The following is an 18,461-nucleotide window of genomic DNA, read 5'->3' on the forward strand; positions in this document are numbered from 1 at the left end:
CATATTATTTAATTTTATTAAATCTTGGTCAGTGACTTCATTTTTAGAAGGTTGTACCACTGATACATCTCATAAATCTTCATTCATTTCTGTTCTCATTTTCTCACTCTCAGCGGGTTAAACAGTTCAGTCCTGACGATTTGGTTCATATTCTGCTGCAATGCTTTTTCACCACCAGATGGCGCCTATAAGCCTACCAACACAGCGTGACACAATTTGTAAAAGTGTGTGACACACACACAGAGGTATCATCTACCCATCACTAGTATTTTCCCATTCAAAACATTTGTTTTCACAACAGTTTGACTGGAGCTTTTGTTTATAAAAGTAAAGTAAAATAGGTTAGAGTCAGAAGATGAACCTACAGAAGTATTCATGTTGCCACTGAGCTGTTACAGGATGCTACACAGTGAAACCACAGATGTTTAGTTGCACAGAAGTAGTCCATCCTTCCTTCAATCCTGTTCTTTTTTTTTAACATTTCATAGTGAAGCTGCTTAGTACAAAACCGGGGGGTGAGATTGTTCTTTTTCCAGTTCAGTTGAAAATGTCACAGCGAAACCTCCCATTTCCGTGGCGTCTCAATGTCGGCCTGAGTCTGTCAAAGTTCTCCACGTTTGTGCCTCAATGCGGTCCCTGCTCCAGCGTCCAGGCCCCGCTTTAGGCCCGTAGTCGTCACGGAGCCGTTCACTGTGAGGAAGTGCCGGCTCTGGCCTTCTTCTGCTGTAGCCTGCGCTTCCTGATGCTCTGTTTGACCTGCGCTTGCTTCTGCCGCTCCATGCTCTCCTGGATCTTCTCTTTGAATTTCTTCTTCAGACTCCTGATCTTCTCCAGCTCCGCTTTCCTCTTGGCCTCCAGGTCGGGGTCCTGGGAGCAGAAGTGCAAAGAAGAGGACGACAAAACACTGTTACTTTGTTACTTTTCCACATCAAACTTTGTGCCCGTTTTAGTTTTGAATGTAGATGAGCTTGATTCTCACAGAGATGTTAATGTTACTCAGTATTTCATTCACAGCACTTGCCTTTCCCTCCAGGATCATCTGCTTCCTTTTGTTGATCTCCTTTTTCTCGTCAAAGTCAGAGGCCTCCAGTTTCTGTTCGAACAAAGTTAGTGCAAAGTTTTACACTTGTTTCATCAAACACAGAAGGAAGATTTTATGGTTGATCTACATTTTCAACCGGAGACAAACAGACGGGACTATGGTTTTGCTTTAGGTTTTTTGAAACGTTTGCATGGGAAATGAACATATTAGAAACAAAGTCCTCATCCACTGTAGCTGATAGTAGAGATAAACACATTAACATAGCATTACACAGCACAGAGCTTATTGTAGTTTGTTGAAGCTGATAAAGGAGGAATAATCCTGGAAAAAGTGGCAGCAGCTTAGTCCACCCCTTGTGAGTGACTGAAGAAGCTGCAGGGCCCACTAAATAAAAAGTAGTAAATACATTAACATAATAAATAATAAAAGTTGTCCAATAGCTTAGTGTTGCTATAATAAACAATGGTGGTTGTTTTTTAGGCAAGTATTCATAATGCAGATTTTAATCACTGTAATAAGGCTGATGAGAACAGAATATTAGCTACATCAGATTGCATTAAATTGTATCTGTTTAAGGCGAGACGATGCAGGTGAATAGGGAGAAAATGTACATTTACAGATATCAATTTGAAACGTTTGCTGTCGATCACTGGCATAAATGTGAGAAAAAAAATACATTGCAAGTTTTCTGTCATTTTATCTTTTCATATAAGAACAAAGTGTTTTATGCCTAAAAATGCCCCAAATTTCCCATCTTTTCAGCAACAAAATCTGAATAATGGATAGAGCTACATTCAAATTTGTTGTTTCATTTTATTGATGAATGAGTTACCAAGACTTTATGAAGACTTTTTCTGAAGGAATTTTGAATATCTTGTTTAGTTTTAAAATAAGCTGTTTTTTAGTGGAAAAATTTGTACAAATTTAATTTTCGCCTTATTTTTTGACATTCAAAACTCAATAAATGGGGCTTAGGGATTAAATAATAAAAAATCCCTCTGAAAAAATCTTCCAAATATTGTTCAGTCCAAGGCTGGAAAATGTGAAATCTTTAGGTCCGACTGACGTGGACATAGTGTCGCCACAATGACAGAAAAATGTGTTTTGAGAAAAAGGCCCTTGAAATTGTGTTCTCCCATATAAGTCTATGGGGGAACATTGAATCAGCGCAATATTTAAACATGTTATTGTGAAGATTAGGTATATTTTCTGTTTCCGGGTGAAAGCTTATATGTTCAGAGACCAATTTGGCCCAAAACCTGAAAACTGAAAAAATTTAGTTTTGCCTGTAGAAAAAAAAACATAGTTGTAGGACCCGGTAGAGTGAAACGTACGATCTCACACTCCCGCCTGGCCACGTTGACCTGAGTGAGGATCTTGTGGACCTCCTTCTCATCGACAGGGAACTCCTTCAGCTTGGTCTCTGCACAGAGGAGGTCGCGTTAGCCCCGAGAGGATTCGGTGTAATCTGATATTTACTTTATCAAAAACATACGGGTTTGTTCTTCGATGGAGTGAACCAGGTGGATGTCATACTGTGTGACCAGAGTGATGGACACGCCATTTCTCCCTGGAAAAATAAAGAAGGGTAATGAGACACTAGTCAATCACGGTAAAGGCCACGGAGTCATAGACAGTCCCTCCAGGATTTCACAATGTTGCAACTATTAAAGCTGATAAATGCTGCCTCTTTTCCCCGTGATGCGCTGGTGTTGATGTGAGGTGCTTTTAAGCTGCGTGAGCTTTAGGAGTCACTGCTGTTGGACCCGGAGCCTCACGGCGACAGGAGCCTATTGACTAGTCCCAAGTCTTTTCTTTATCTCTTTGGTCTCTCTGCATTTTACACAGTTTAAAGCAAAGAAAAGTTTGATTTTGATGTAAAGACATACCGTAAATTCTCTAATACTGGCCTGTATTCCATTAGCGGCTGGGTCTCTAACAGAGGCCGGGTTCGCGGCCGGTGGAGACAAATTAAAGCCGGTCTCTAAAACAGACCGGGGCTTTTATTAGAAACTATAGCGGTAGAAATATTCCCCATGTTAGGAATTTGTCTCATACTGGTGTAAATGAAAACTCACGTGCAGGAAGTAAACAAACGGGAACCCGGGCCGAGGTGGACGCTGCGGAGGAGCTGATCCGAGCGTAACTTTGACACAGATTTAGCCACTTTTCAAACCTCCTCTGACTATTTGTGGAAACAGGGCAACAAATCTTGTGTGACCCTCCAGGGTTTTAATAAAGTCTCCATCGCGTCTTCAAAGCACGTCCAGCTGCTCCGTGTGCAGGTCAGTCCCACGCCTCAAAATAACTCCTCCGATCAGCGCGAGCGTCTCGTCTTCTCTCGGGTCAGTCTCATGATCAATCACAAACACAAACGCTCCGTCTAAACTCGCCTTTTACACAAGATAACAACAAATAATCCGGTCCGCGGTAAAAACGAAACAGAAACCTGCAGTGACATTGATGTCAAAGCTCCGCTAACAGCAACGAAACACTTCCTGTTGTCCCGACAAAATAAAAGGCGTCAATGTTCCAGCCGCTGGGAGAGGGTTTGAAATGTTAATTAAGAAATGAACCTAATATTTTAGGTGCAAATGGACACAAATCTTGTTTTTCTTCATTTTCCTGGCCGTTTTGCTCAAATAGAAATAAAGGCCTGTCTCTAATTGTGGCCTGGTTCCAATAAAGGCCTGGTCCTAGATGCCCTTGAGTAAATAAAGGCCCCGGCCTATATTAGAGCATCTACGGTACGCAGAAAAAGCAGAAAAAAACAGTTCCTTTTGGCCGGCAAAATCCTGGAGGGACTGTATAATAAAACAACAGATAGGACGATGTTCTTCATTTGAGTGTGCATGTTTCAATTTGCCAAAAGGACAATATCAAGATGACCGTGATATTTGCTGTAGTTTCCTATCTAGAGTTTCATCATAGATCTGGGTGAATAAACCAGGCTAAACAACACTTGGTCATTAATAAAACTATGTGAAAGATGCCACACTACTATGTTTCATATTCAATGAAAAGGTCAGACTCAGTACCTGCTCGGGCCGTCCTGCCGACTCTGTGGATGTAGATTTTGGGGAGGCCCGGCGTGTTGTGGTTAATCACCACCTGCACAGTGGGGATGTCCAAACCTCTGCAGGACGAGAAGAACAAACACTGTCACACAGATGTATTGAACTGCATTCCAAATTATTATGCAAATTGACGTCAATCAATCTCAGACGCCTGTGATGAGCAGTTGTCAGGTGAGCCCAGTTACGGGAAAAACTACTGAAAAAAGACGTTCACCATTATTAAGCAGACCATCATTTTCAAGCAAAAAGGGAAAGAAAAAGGACCTCTCTGATGATGAAACACACTGGTTTGTGCAGATAAAGGCACAATATGGACGGTTTCTGCCAGACAAATACATCAGATTAAGAGAACAGCTGCTACAAAGCCGCAGACAGTTATTTGATGCCTCTGGAGTCTCCCGAACATCAAGGTGTAGGACCCTCCAGAGGCTGCAGTTGTGCATAAACCTTCTATCCGGCCTCCCCTAAACTGTTCATTGAAGCTCATGAACAGAAACGGCTGCAGTGGCTCAGAAATACATGAGGACTCATTTTCAAACAGTCTTGTTCACTGATGAGGCCGTGTAACCCTGGATGGTCAGATGGATGGAGTAGTGGATGGTTGGTGAATGGCCACCATGTCCCAACAAGGCTGTGACGTCAGTAAAGAGGGGGCGGAGTCATGTTTTGGGCTGGAATCATGGTGATAGAGCTGGTCGGCCCCTTTAGGATCCCTGAAGGTGTGAAAATGACTTCTGAATAGTATGTGGAGTTTCTGACTGACCACTTTCTTCGAAGAGCCGTGCTTTCCCGAACAAGATCATCTTCATGCACCATGTCATGCTGTAAAGAATACCTCTGCATGGGCATAAAAGGAAAGAAACTCATGATGTGGACCCCCTCCTACCCTGACCTCAACCCTATTGAGAACCTTTAAAGCATCAACAAGCAAAACATCTATGAGGGTGGGAGGCAGTTTTCATCCAAAAAGCAGCTCTGGGAGGCTATTCTAACATCCTGCAAAGAAATCCCAAAACTCACAAGTTTAATGGATTTAAGAATTTTGAAGCTGCTATTTGAAAAAAACTCCCAGTGATAACAGTATTTTCAAATCACATTCATATCATCCTCCAACAGTGAAAGACAAATTATGCTGACTGTCATTTGAGTTGATTTGGAAGTGGATTTAGCGGGCTCATTCTACTTTCTGATTGGACAATGCCCTTCACAACTAAAACGAAGGACATAAACATATGCAACTCCATCATATAAAAGACTCGCATTTGTGAATAAATCGATATCCTCCTTTTCCAGAGTTATAATGAAGTGGTCTCGTACCTGGCAGCTACGTCTGTGGCGATCAGGATTCTGTACACGCTCGCCTTGAACTTGGCCAGATTTGCAAACCGTTGTTTCTAAGTCAAGAGAAGAGAATGTTAGAACGAAGTAATAACTATATGGAAATGATGTTTGTGTTTGAAAGCCAGACCGCGCTTCACCTGCTTCATCATGGAGTGGAGAGAGATCGTGGGGAAATTAAACTCCCGAAGCATCATCGTCAGGACTTGGCAGTTTCTGCAGAGAGAAAGTCATTACAGCTCAGATCTTTTCCCTAACCCCAGATGTTGAAATGAAACTGTATTCCCTGGTGGCACTCACTTGCACGTGTTGGTGAAGATGATGATGGACCAGTCGTGGTGCTCGTCGGTGAAGGTCTGGATGAGGTGGACCAGGTGGGCGTCTTTGACCTTCTCTGGGGTCAGGATGTACCTCTGGTCCAGCTCCTCCACGGTGCGTGTCCTGAAACACGAAGAACATTACTGAAACATCACCACAGCGTTCATAATGAGGTCGTGGGGAAAATTACCAACGGCTTAAGGCTTTGCAAGCACATTACTAATGCTTTTTTAATACTTAACAAGCACACCTTAATATAAAGCGTTACCAAATGTTCCAGAAAACCTTTGAGCAGAAATGTATTAGTTACAAAACAGAGACACAGGGTATTTTACGTTTTTAAATACGCCAATATTAGTGAATTATCTGTAAAAATTCAAAACCTCATTTGGAGAAAACGGGCCAAAGGTTTTGCAACGTCTGCACATGCGCCTGTTTCTAACTCCCACAAAGGGAATGACCATATTTGGATTACAGCGTCATCTTGGACACATTTCGTGCTACACATGGACACCAAACGATAGGGCTGCTCGATTATTGAAAAAATAGTAATCACGATTATTTTTGTCATAATTGAAATCACGATTATTCAAACGATTATTTGTTGCCTTTAAAAAAATCCATCAAAAAAGTGACAAAAATCCATCAAAAAAGTGACAAAAATCCAGCAAAAAAAAAAGACAAAAATCCAGCAAAAAAAAGACTAAAATCCAGCAGAAAAAAGACAAAAATCCAGCAGAAAAAAGACAAAAATCCATAAAAAAAAAAGACAAAAATCCATCAAAAAGTGACAAAAATCCATTAAAAAAATGACAAAAATCCAGCAGAAAAAAGACAAAAATCCATCAAAAAAATGACAAAAATCCAGCTGAAAAAAGACAAAAATCCATCAAAAAAATGACAAAAATCCATCAAAAAAGTGACAAAAATCCCAAAATTAAAAATTGAACAAAAAAAATGAAAAAAAAATAAAATAAATTAAAACAAAAAAATAAAGTGAAAAATTGAAAAAAAAAATTATAATCGATTTTTTGCGATTATGCTAATTTTGTAATCGTTTACTGTTGTAATCGAAATCGTAATCGAATTTCGATTAATTGCACAGCCCTACCAAACCATCTAATATCTGTGAATGACAGATGAGGGTCTGCCATGATGCTGCACTTATTTCCTGAAAAACTACAGCTAGCGAGTCCAGGGAAAGTCATACAGTATAATGCACCGTAAAATGTGAGCTTGTTTATTTTTTACTCTGACATCAAAGCTAAGATGTTAAGAAAAATTATCTAAAAAGTTATAACGCTTGATCTGAATTGGGGCCTCTGTATGGGCTGCAGCAGGTGGCACTCACTCGGACTGGCTCTCCCAGAAGAAGGGCTCGTTGAGGGCGATGTTCTTGAGCTCCTGCAGCGTGTCTGTCAGGGTGGCGCTGAACAGCAGGGTCTGGCGTTTGGCCGGCAGCGCCCCCAGGATCACCTCCAGGTCTGAGGTGAAGTCTGCGCAGCCCTGCTCCAGCAGGCGGTCCGCCTCGTCCAGGATCTGACACACACCAGCATCAGGGTTAATGCAAGCTTCATCACAGAGCGCTGCTACTTCTGTGGGCGTCTGTGTCTGAGGGCTATATTCATGTCCACAACTTAGAGTCAGTAAAAAACAGTCATACAGTAAATGTAAGATGTCTGTTAATAGATTTTGATCATTAAACCTCCATAAACCACAGTTTGCTTTGGTAATGTCTGTGTTTATTATTTCAGACTAAGGGTCAATGTGTACGTTCAAGAACTTGCTTCCTTCAGATAAATCTGTAGTTTAGCCTCCTATTCTTTTATTTTGTTCGCTTTTTCGAACTGGTGCCCCGTTAAATTTTTAAGGCTAATCTACAACATATTAATTAATTCAGGGTTTCTCAACCTGGGGGACAAATTTGACACAAATTTGTATATTTTAATATTATTATGATGGTGTTGCTATTATACTAGGATGCCATTATTTGTTCTAAATTTGATTCATTTTATATTAGCCATTGTTTTGTCTTTGTTTTTTTTAGAATTATATAGGTTAACCCCTTAACTCCCACCTGAACCAAGCACATTTTCTCCAGTTTGGCTTTACCCCAGTCCAAAAGCTTCTGGGAAAAAAGCTGTGAAAATAGTAAGAAAACTGATGGAAATGTGACAAAAAAAAGCGAGAAAACATTGGCAAAAAAGTGACGAAAAATTGATGAAAAAATGGCAAAAATGTCACAAGAAATTGACAAAAAATGACGAAAAAATCACAGAAATTTGACAAAAAATATGACAAAATGTGACAAAAAAAAATACAAAAAATTGATAAAAATGTGACCAAAAATTACAAAAATGTGACAAAAAATGGACGAAAAAATGACAAAAAAGCTACAAAAATGAGTCGAATACCCAACAAAAAAATGAGGGAAAAAATCTGATAACGTGAGGTAAAATACTCTCTCGGTTCAGGCGGGAGTTAAGAGGTTAATGTCCCTGTTTTTCCCATGGTCTGACCCAGGCGGGGGTCACAATCCTAATAAACTGTTATTATGGGGGTCGCGGCTCCAAAAGGTTGAGAACCACTGAATTAATTAACAAATTAGTTGATTAATAAACCCTTATACCCTACACCAGACTGCACCCACGACAGCCTAAAAGAAGCTCCACTGACCAGGAACTGGATCCTGCGGAGGCTGAAGGTGTTGGAGCTGCGGATGTGGTCGGCCAGTCGCCCCGGAGTGGCCACCACCACATGAGGCTGGTTGGACAGCTCCAGAGCCTGGGTCACCATGTCTGAGGACACGACAGAGACATCAGCACACAGGGAACAACTGCTGTCCTTTACACACGGAAACAGTTAAAAGGCCTTTCATTATTGCAACTCATTGTTTGTCCAGAGACTTTTATGGGGATTGTTTTGATAGTGTTTCTATATTTTATATATCATTATATTTTTAGTAGTGAGACTCTTATTGGGCGATAAAAAAAATATCGTCGTTAATCTATTGTCAAAGCTGGGTTGGGAGCTGGATCTATACTCTGCTATGATGACTTTCACCGTGATATTTCATGGTCAGCTCACATTACAAAACTTTTATGCCCAATTTCGTGCTGTTAAACTCTGAGCTGCAGAGAGAGAGAGATTTAATTACGGCTAACACATCATGGCTCCTGGCAGGTACTGAAACTAGTGCGCATATTAGTTATATCCGTGATTGAATTTACAGTGCAATCCCTGCAAAGTTTGAAGGTTTACAAGGCCCACAGAAGATCAGTGCCTGGCATCACGATGGTGGCTCTCCATCGTGATGTTGCCCGTCCATCTGCACAACTCTAATGTGCAGTAAAAGTGCTATCTCGCCTCCACGCACAAATAAAACACCACTGACTTGACTTTCCTCAGGAGTTACTTGCTCAAAGTGTTGCAGGTGTAGTTTGGTTTAGACACAGAAGGGGAAATAAACTCACCCATTCCTCCGACTATAATGCAGTCCTTCACACCCAGAGGCTTCCCCAGGACTCGGAACTGCTCTGCGATCTGATAGGCCAGCTCTCTGGAAAAGGACATTTCACAATCAGAGCCACAGGATAAGAGACGTGGCATTGGGTTAGGACAGGCAATCCAACTTTCATCTAATCGTGTGGTGCGTTTTAATTGTATAAGGTAATTGTTAAAGAGGGGGTATTATGCTTTTTTCAGCCACATAGCACCAGTCTATAGCACACTACAATGATGACGAAACCTTCTGTTGGTCTGTAAATGCAGTAAATTAGAATAACTGCCTTGTATAAAATTGCTCTTTCAAAATGGCGGTAGCAAATGACTTGAAATAGGCCCCTGTCTCTTTAAGAACCTCTGACCCTTTCCGACACGCCCCCTCCACACGCTGTCTGTGGCATCACAACAACACTCCGCTTGTCTCAACAGTATTGAAACTACGATCGGTGCATTTTAATTTTTATTGTTGGAAAGGAGCTACTGTTTATCACTTTGTGAACAATGGCCACACAGGATATGATTTGGAGACGAACCTTCCACACCGGACGCTTGGAAGGGGCTCTTGCCTGAAAAATAACTGCTGTTTGGAGGCTCTCTCTTTGCATCTGCCATGCCCTATGGATCTCTAACTATACCCCCATGGACGACACCAGGATCTGCAGGAGCCCATACGATTCAAAAGACGGACATTATCTGTGCAGGTGGACAGTGGTTTTTCGAGGTTACCCCGTTAGCTTGTTATAATCGACTACAGCTCATTGTTGATGAAAAGTCTGCAATAAACCACAAATGTGTAAAGCCAGGCTCATTGTGTGATCATCGTAAAGGCTGCTTCGAGTAGTTGCTGCTTTATTGACGTTATTTGTGCATAATATGCTGCCTGTTTTCAATTAATGTTGTGAAGGTGAAGGTTGTTAGCTTGTCGCGGCTAATAGTGCCTTAGCTCCGGGAGAAAACCACTCGGCTACGACTCACTGTAGATGAAATGTCAGCAATAAACTACGAAAACAAGCCAGGCTCCGTGTGTGATCGTCATAAAGGCTGCTTCAAGCAGTTGCCTGTTTTAATTAGGTTTTTAGTGCATAATATGCTGCTTGTATTCAGTGAATTTTCCCGTTAGCTTATCGCGGCTAGCTTGTTAGCTCCGGGAGAAAACCACTCGGCTACGACTCACTGTAGATGAAATGTGAGCAATAAACTACACAATCAACAAGCCAGACTCCGTGTGTGATCATCATAAAGGCTGCTTCAAGCAGTTGCCTGTTTTAGTGACGTTTTCAATGCATAATATGCTGCTTGTATTCAGTGAATTTTCCCGTTAGCTTGTCGCGGCTAGCTTGTTAGCTCCGGGAGAAAACCACTCGGCTATGACCCATTGTAGATGAAATGTGAGCAATAAACTTCCAAATCAACAAGCCAGGCTCCGTGTGTGATCATTGTTAAACGGTTCTTTATGTGTGTGGTGGTTTTATTGACTTTGTGTGAGCATATTTCTCGTTTTCACGTGATGACTCGAGGTTTAGCTTAGCATTAGCTTTCTCCGGAGGCTCTGTGCATCATCAAGGCCCAGCGCAGAACCAGACACTGTAATAAGTGTTCTTGTCACCGGTTTTAATCCTGGGTGTTTCGGTAACAGAAACACTGATGTGTGTCTTTGTAAAAGTTTCAGAACTGTAACTCCGGTTCACAACGCATGAAGCTAATCCTCCATGATGACTCTGTTTACATCTTAGGGCTAGACACTGCGGGGAGGGGGTTCTGCTGAGGAGCAGTGGTTGGTTACTCGGCTGGTGACGAAAGCTCGGAGGCGTATCCTGGAGGTCGAGGGCGTTTCCTGAAGGAATCAGGTGTTTTATCCCTAAAATGGCCGCCATCAGAGTTTCTACAGATTACTCGAAAATACGTGAATGTGCCAAGGCAACACTTCAGGCATGTTTTTAATGAGGGAATGACATCATAACATGATGTAAAGCTTTAAAAAGTCAATTTTGCATAATACCCCCCCTTTAAGTGTAAAATCAGCTCCAAACTCATCTATTGGGCAAAACAGTAACACCCAAGGAGCCGTGAACACTGACCTGGTTGGAGTGAGGACCAGGCAGAAGACTCCATAAGGATCTTCTGAGAGCTTCTGCAGCACTGGGAGCACGAACGCTGCCGTCTTCCCACTGCCGGTTTTAGCACAGCCCATAACATCCCGTCCTGACGAAAGAAGTTCCAAATCAAGATTGACAAGCAAACTAAACAGAGCAAACTAAAAACATGCCAACGTTTGCAAACTTTTGGTCGTCAAGTGTGAGTCAGATTTCACCCTGAAGAACTTGACATTCATTTCTCATCATTTCCAGGACAAATTGTCACAATCTAGAGACTAAGCAGGTTCTTGAATCAGTGACTAAACGCTGTGTGATTTTTGGCTGGAGGTAAAAACATCTCAAATGGTCGTCTGGGGGCGTTGGGTCGCACAGAAGACCTCGATGTCCCAAGCCTTTCATCCTTGACCCCTGGTGTACATGTTTTGGTGAAGTGGTGGAGTGTCTGCTATTGTCGAGCTTCTGTTTTGTCCGAAGACCTAATTCGAACTTCGGAATCCAGAGATGGTTGTTCTCCTGCTGTTCCCCTTTACCTGTAGGACGTTCTGACCGATCTGACCCATCTGTTATGTTTCCTGTAGATCATTGTGCTCAAATGATCAAGTCATCATCAAGTTCCCTCATTCAAGTTCTGTAATGACCAACAGTTTACTGATTTTGTTTTTAAAATACAGTGTTATGACCTGTTTCATGTATTAATCTTGTAACTTTTACCATATAAAACAACACAAAAAGCTATATGATGTCACCCTGTCCTAGATAAATGTTAGTATTATCATCATTCAGATGAGTGACCCAACCCTCCCCTTGGACTGACTGGTTAGGGTGGGATTAAATCATTGCAATAATTAAATTTTGTATTATTCTATTCGAGTGTGCAGACTTAGTATCTTAGCAACAACAAAAAAGATGCTATATATAGATGCACAGTGTATTTTCACAAATCCCTACTTTAAAAGGAACATGCCACCGTTTTTACATACTGAGATATGTTCTTACCTTAGCTTTGGCGAGTTCTTCAGGACCTGTCTGATCTTCACCCGTGCCTTCAGTCACGTAAACACAGCGCAGACGGCGTTAGCATTTAGCCTCTCTCCCTCTCCTCTATAGCTCCAAAACAGGTCAAGATAGAAGCTACCAAGCTCTTCCACGGTTTCCCTATTTAAATATGGTTACGTATATAACACGTATAATTACACAAAATTAAACAATGTGCATTTTCTAAGAGGATAAAAGGGGGAACTATATTGTAAGGCGTAATAATACCAGGAGTAATTTGCCATCCGCACAGTAAAGTGAAGATTACTGCGCGGATTTCTAACTACTCCTGGTATTATTAAGCCTTACAATATAGTTCCCCCTTTTATCCTCTTAGAAAATGCACATTGTTTAATTTTGTGTAATTATACTTTGTAGTGGAACACTTCACGTAACCATATTTAAATAGGGAGACCTGTTTTGGAGCTATAGTGGAGAGGGGGAGAGGCTAAATGCTAACGCCGTCTGCGCTGTGTTTACGTGACTGAAGGCACGCGTGAAGATCAGACAGGTCCTAAAGAACTCGTCAAAGCTAAGGTAAGAACATATCTCAGTATGTAAAAACGGTGGCCTATTCCTTTAACAACTTACTGATGGAGGACAAAAAGCAATTCCATGCCGCTACCAGGAAAAATATGAGGGCTTTTAAATTAGGGCTGAATGATTTGGACAAAATTTCATATCTCGGTATCGATGTGATACGATAGAACTACGGTTAGGTGAAAAACAAGCAATGATAAAGATAAAGCACAAAAGAGTGCCATTTTATTGATGAAAATCTACATCATTTATATCTTGCTTTTTCAATTTGAATGTTCATATCTCCATATCAATACGATAGATCTTTCAGTCCTACTTAGCACAATTGACGTAAAGGTACACTGCATAACATTTTGGACTATACTGTTGCCATCAGTACAAAACATGCCCCTAATGAGCAGTGCGACTGAGAAAATGATATTTCTGCAGTGGGCAACCAAAGAATGGATTTGGATGAGAACCTAACCTGTTTAAACCAGACTGGAGACGCACCCACTCCCATGAAGTTACAGTCATGTCTCAGGAGAGCTGAGCCGCTTACAGCAAAATGTCATGTTTCTTTCTTTGTACAATTACGAGATATTTTTCCATTATGAAAATATCTGCGATAAAATAAATGCTTGTATTTCAGTTTGATTTTTTTACGCAAAATTCTACGCGGTGTGGCTTTAAGTTCAATAAAAGCACCTCCAGTTTGTACTTTTTGCTTTGTTACTTTCCACCACGAAGCTAGCATATACTTTGGTGACTGCCTCGAGCACTAATAAGAAGAATATTCACATTGAATTCTATAGGCAACAGTCAGTGCAAGACAGGGGCGGACAGGCCATATGTCCATTCTGGAAGAGCACAGAAGGGCCACTGGCTCCAGGGCCACCAGTCCCGCCTCAACTGAGCTTTTCCCAAATCTAAAAGCTAAAAAGAAAAGCATCAAAATAGCAAGAAATAGAGGATGAAAACAAAACAAAAATGTGCTGGAAAAGCAGCAAAAAAAAACTACAAAAACGTACTGAAAACACAACAAAAAAATATTGAAAAAAACAACAAAAATATGAAAAAAATGACGTGACAAAAAGTTACCCTCACTTTTGTAGGTCTTAGCTTTCAAATGAGGCGCTACACTGTTGCTCTCCAGTTGAGAAGCTTTTAGATTTGGGTAAAGCCCAGTATTAAAAAAATTTGAATCTAAAAGGAATTCCGTGGAGTATGGTGTGCCACAAGGTTCAATTTTGGGACCACTATTATTTATTATTTATATTAATTAATGTTTTTGCTTCTGTTTCTACGACCACATTTCCAGTTCTTTTTGCTGATGATACCAATAAAAAAATAAAAAAATAAAAAGTCGAAAATGCACTTGGTTAAGGCGGGTGGCTAGAGGTTAAAATATGTATTTGTGGAAGTGTCACAATTACGCTAATTTGGGCCAGGCAGCACGTCGTGGAGTCCAGGGCTGTTTTTCAGTCCCAGTCTGTTTACTTTCAGCTTAAGTTCTTACACTGGCTGCAGCATGTTCAGTAAACTGTATTTTTGGTTTAAAACGTTGGCAGTAACTCACCAATACAACACATTATAGAAACAATCATCACATTTGCTTGAAGCCGCAGCATTAGCACATACAGTACCTGCTAATGTAGGAGGCACACAGCTCTCCTGCACAGGCGTCGGTTTGTTGATGCCGAGCTGCTGACACTGTTTAACGAGCCAGTCAGACAGCCCGAGAGCCGCAAACTCACTCATCCTGTCGGTTTACTCTCGGAGCAAACGGCGTCAAGGGGAAAGAGTGTCCAAAACTGTGGAAGGAACAACGATTAAAGTCAAAATAAACATGGAGCGGCTGAGCGACACATCCTCGTGGTTAGCGGTCGCGCTCTGATGACGTACTTTCGTCCTACTTCCGGATACACAAATACGTTTTTCCTTTTCGAGCTACAATGTTATTTATTTTATTTTGTTGGCCGAGTATAGGGGCAAAGGAAGTGTGTTGTATGTAAAGGTAAAGATCTTGGACAGATACGGCATGTACCCTTGTCTCTGTATTTGTTCTTGAACACTGTTTGCATAGTTCTGTTTATATGGCTCGAAATAAATTGTTCAATTCAATTCAAAAAAAAAAAAAAAAAAAAAAAAAAAAAAAAATATACGTTTTTTTGTTTGTTTTTTTTGTAACTGAATAATTGTATTGTACAATTCTGTTACCCCCTGGCATACTCTGTATAATCATATACTTTTCAATAAATAAATAAAAAATAATAATAATAATAATTTTAAAAAAAAACGTTTTTTTTTCGTGGGAGTTCGCCCAACCAGTCCACATGTGTTTTGTGGATCTGGAGAAAGCGTTCGACCGCGTCCCTCGTGGTGCCCTGTGGGGGGTGCTCCGGGAGTATGGGGTCCGGGGCCCTCTGCTAAGGGCTGTCCGTTCCCTGTATGACCGCAGCAGGAGCTTGGTTCGCATTGCCGGCAGTAAGTCAGACCTGTTCCCGGTGCGTGTTGGTCTCCGCCAGGGCTGCCCTTTGTCACCGGTTCTGTTCATTACTTTTATGGACAGAATTTCTAGGCGCAGCCAGGGGCCGGAGGGTGTCCGGTTTGGGAGCCTCAGAGTCTCATCTCTGCTGTTTGCGGACGATGTTGTTCTGATGGCTTCAACGAACCAGGACCTTCAGCTGCTCTGGGGCGGTTTGCAGCCGAGTGTGTAGCGGCCGGGATGAGGATCAGCACCTCCAAATCCGAGGCCATGGTTCTCCACCGGAAAAAGGTGGCTTCCCCTCTTCAGGTCGGTGGGGAGTCCTTACCTCAAGTGGAGGAGTTCAAGTATCTCGGGGTCTTGTTCACGAGTGGGGGACGGATGGAGCGTGAGATCGACAGACGGATCGGTGCGGCGTCAGCAGTGATGCGGTCGCTGTATCGGTCTGTCGTGGTGAAGAGGGAGCTGAGTCGGGGCAAAGCTCTCGATTTACCGATCGATCTACGTTCCCGCCCTCACCTATGGTCATGAGATTTGGGTCATGACCGAAAGGACAAGATCGCGAATACAAGCGGCCGAAATGAGTTTCCTTCGCAGGGTGGCTGGGCGCACCCTCCGAGATCGGGTGAGGAGCTCAGTTATCCGGGAGGAGCTCGGAGTAGAGTCGCTGCTCCTTCACGTCGAAAGGAGCCAGCTGAGGTGGCTCGGGCATCTGTTTCGGATGCCTCCTGGTCGCCTCCCGCGGGAGGTGTTCCAGGCATGTCCTAGTGGGACAAGGCCTCGTGGAAGACCCAGGACACGGTGGTGGGACTATGTCTCCGAGCTGGCCTGGTGTCGCCTCGGGGTCCCCCCAGAACAGCTGGAGGAGGTGTGTGTGGATCGGGAAGTTTGGGCATCTCTGCTGAGACTGCTGCCCCCGCGACCCGGCCCCGGATAAAGCGGAAGAAAATGGATGGATGGATGGATGTTTTTTTTTCCGACTTTATTCGTTATAAACACACTTATATCCTTAATAACTTTTCACTTACATACTCTGATGTGCTTTTTGGTTTTTACAATCCCTGTGGCTCTAAACGAAAATAATTTTATGTGATAAATCTTTTGATTATTTTTTGCAAAATTTCATATTCATAAATGTAAATTTACCGGTAAAAATCCCCTTTTTAAACTCTACTTGCTCGAAATGATGCAATATAAAGAATCAATACGTTCCTCTTCAAACCCCAAAGCTATTAAGACTCTTGATGCTTTAACCTGCCTCTGTCATTTTTGTGTTTTCATTTTTATTTTATTTTATTTTATTTTATTTTATTTTATTTTATTTTATTTTATTTTATTTTATTTTATTTTATTTTATTTTATTTTATTTTATTTTATTTTATTTTTGTTTAACCCCTGGCATAAATGTTTATAAAATTAATATAACTGTTCAATAAAAAAATTTAAAAAAATTAACAAAAACAAAAAAAATACGTTTTCTTTCTTTCTTTCTTTCTTTCTTTCTTTCTTTCTTTCTTAATTAATTTTTTTTTAATTTATTATTGCTTTTAATTTGTTTATTTCTGTTGTTCAATAAAGAAAAAAAAGGATGCGCGTGCCCTATTGAAGTAAATAGTGTCGCCCCATTGACAGAGGATTGTGCCCCCTCTGGTTATTTCATAGAACTGCATTCATGAACTCACCTGTAATGAAAGCCCGTCTGTCTCATCACATCCACCACACAAGCTGCAATAAACATGAAACATAATGTAGCTTGATTTGCTTCAGTTAAAAGGTTTTACAAAGAAATAAATCAGGCAATATTTATTTATAAAGCCCTTTACAACAATCAAGGTGACCAAAGTGCTTTTACCAGGTCGGGTACTGAAAGGTTGTGCTGATGAACTCACTGAAGTCTTCACAGACATTTTGAACACATCTCTGCAGCAGGCTGTGGTCCCAACATGCCTCAAAGCAACGACCATCATTCTGGTGCCAAAGAAGTCTCCACCCTCCTGCTTTAACGACTCCCGCCCAGGAGCACTCACTCCAATTCGAGCGACGAGCTTCGAGCGGTTCGTCGTGGACCAGATCAAGTCTGTTCTCCCTCCCACCCTGGACCCAGACCAGTTTGGTATCGGTCCAATCGCTCAGCTGAAGATGCCATCTCCACTGCGCTTCATACAGCCCTCACTCACCTCCAAACAAAGGACTCCTACGTTAGAATGCTGTTTTTAGACTTTAGCTCTGCATTCAACACTATAATCCCACAGCAGCGAATACACAAACTGCTCCACCTGGGGATCAACACATCACTGTAGCTGTTGAACTTTCTGACGGGGGGACCACAGGCTGTACGTGTCCTCCAGAACCATCACACTGAACACGGGGGCTCCCCAAGGCTGTGTGCTGAGCCCCCTACTGTTCACTCTGCTGACCCATGACTGAGCTCCAAAGTACGACTCAAACCTCTTCATCACAGAAGACACAACAGTGGCGGGCTTCATCAGCAACAGAGACGAGTCAAACTACAGGAGTGAGTGAGCAGTCTGGTCATGTGGTGCACACAGAACAATCTCTCTCTAAATGTGGAGAAGACCAAAGAGATTGTTGTGGACTTTCGAAGAGCGTGAGTCCATCATGCTCCTCTAACAATCAACGGTGGTGCAAGAGGGTGACCAGCACTAAGTTCCTGGGTGTGCACATCACAGAGAAGCTCTCCTGGACCATGCACACGACATCACTGATCCAGAAAAGTCATCAGTGTCTCTACTTTCTCCGCAAGTTATGTGCAACTTCTACAGAGGGACTATAGAGAGCATCCTGACCAGCTCCATCACTGTGTGGTTCTTCTACAGAGGAACTATAGAGAGCATCCTGACCAGCTCCATCACTGTGTGGTTCTTCTACAGAGGAACTATAGAGAGCATCCTGACCAGCTCCATCACTGTGAGGTTCTTCTGCAGAGGGACTATAGAGGGCATCCTGCCCAGCTCCATCACTGTGAGGTTCTTCTACAGAGGGACTATAGAGAGCACCCTGACCAGCTCCATCACTGCGGTTCT

General features: G+C 42.1%; 1 protein-coding gene across 1 annotated transcript; it reads right to left on the minus strand.

The window, feature by feature from the left end:
• Positions 1–604: 604 nt before the first annotated feature.
• On the minus strand, positions 605–14,809 carry ddx49 (DEAD (Asp-Glu-Ala-Asp) box polypeptide 49). Its single transcript, XM_079580967.1, has 13 exons — positions 14,576–14,809; positions 11,358–11,481; positions 9,249–9,334; positions 8,452–8,573; positions 7,127–7,314; positions 5,758–5,898; positions 5,598–5,673; positions 5,437–5,513; positions 4,081–4,178; positions 2,538–2,612; positions 2,377–2,465; positions 1,022–1,093; positions 605–867 (listed from the first exon to the last, which is right to left on the minus strand). The coding sequence occupies exons 1-13, from the start codon at positions 14,688–14,690 to the stop codon at positions 688–690; spliced, it is 1,443 nt and encodes a 480-aa protein (XP_079437093.1). The 5' UTR covers positions 14,691–14,809; the 3' UTR covers positions 605–687.
• Positions 14,810–18,461: the final 3,652 nt, after the last annotated feature.

This window comes from Gobius niger (assembly GCF_951799975.1).
Source record: "Gobius niger genome assembly, chromosome: 22".
In the NCBI taxonomy this organism is placed as follows: Eukaryota; Metazoa; Chordata; class Actinopteri; order Gobiiformes; family Gobiidae; genus Gobius; species Gobius niger.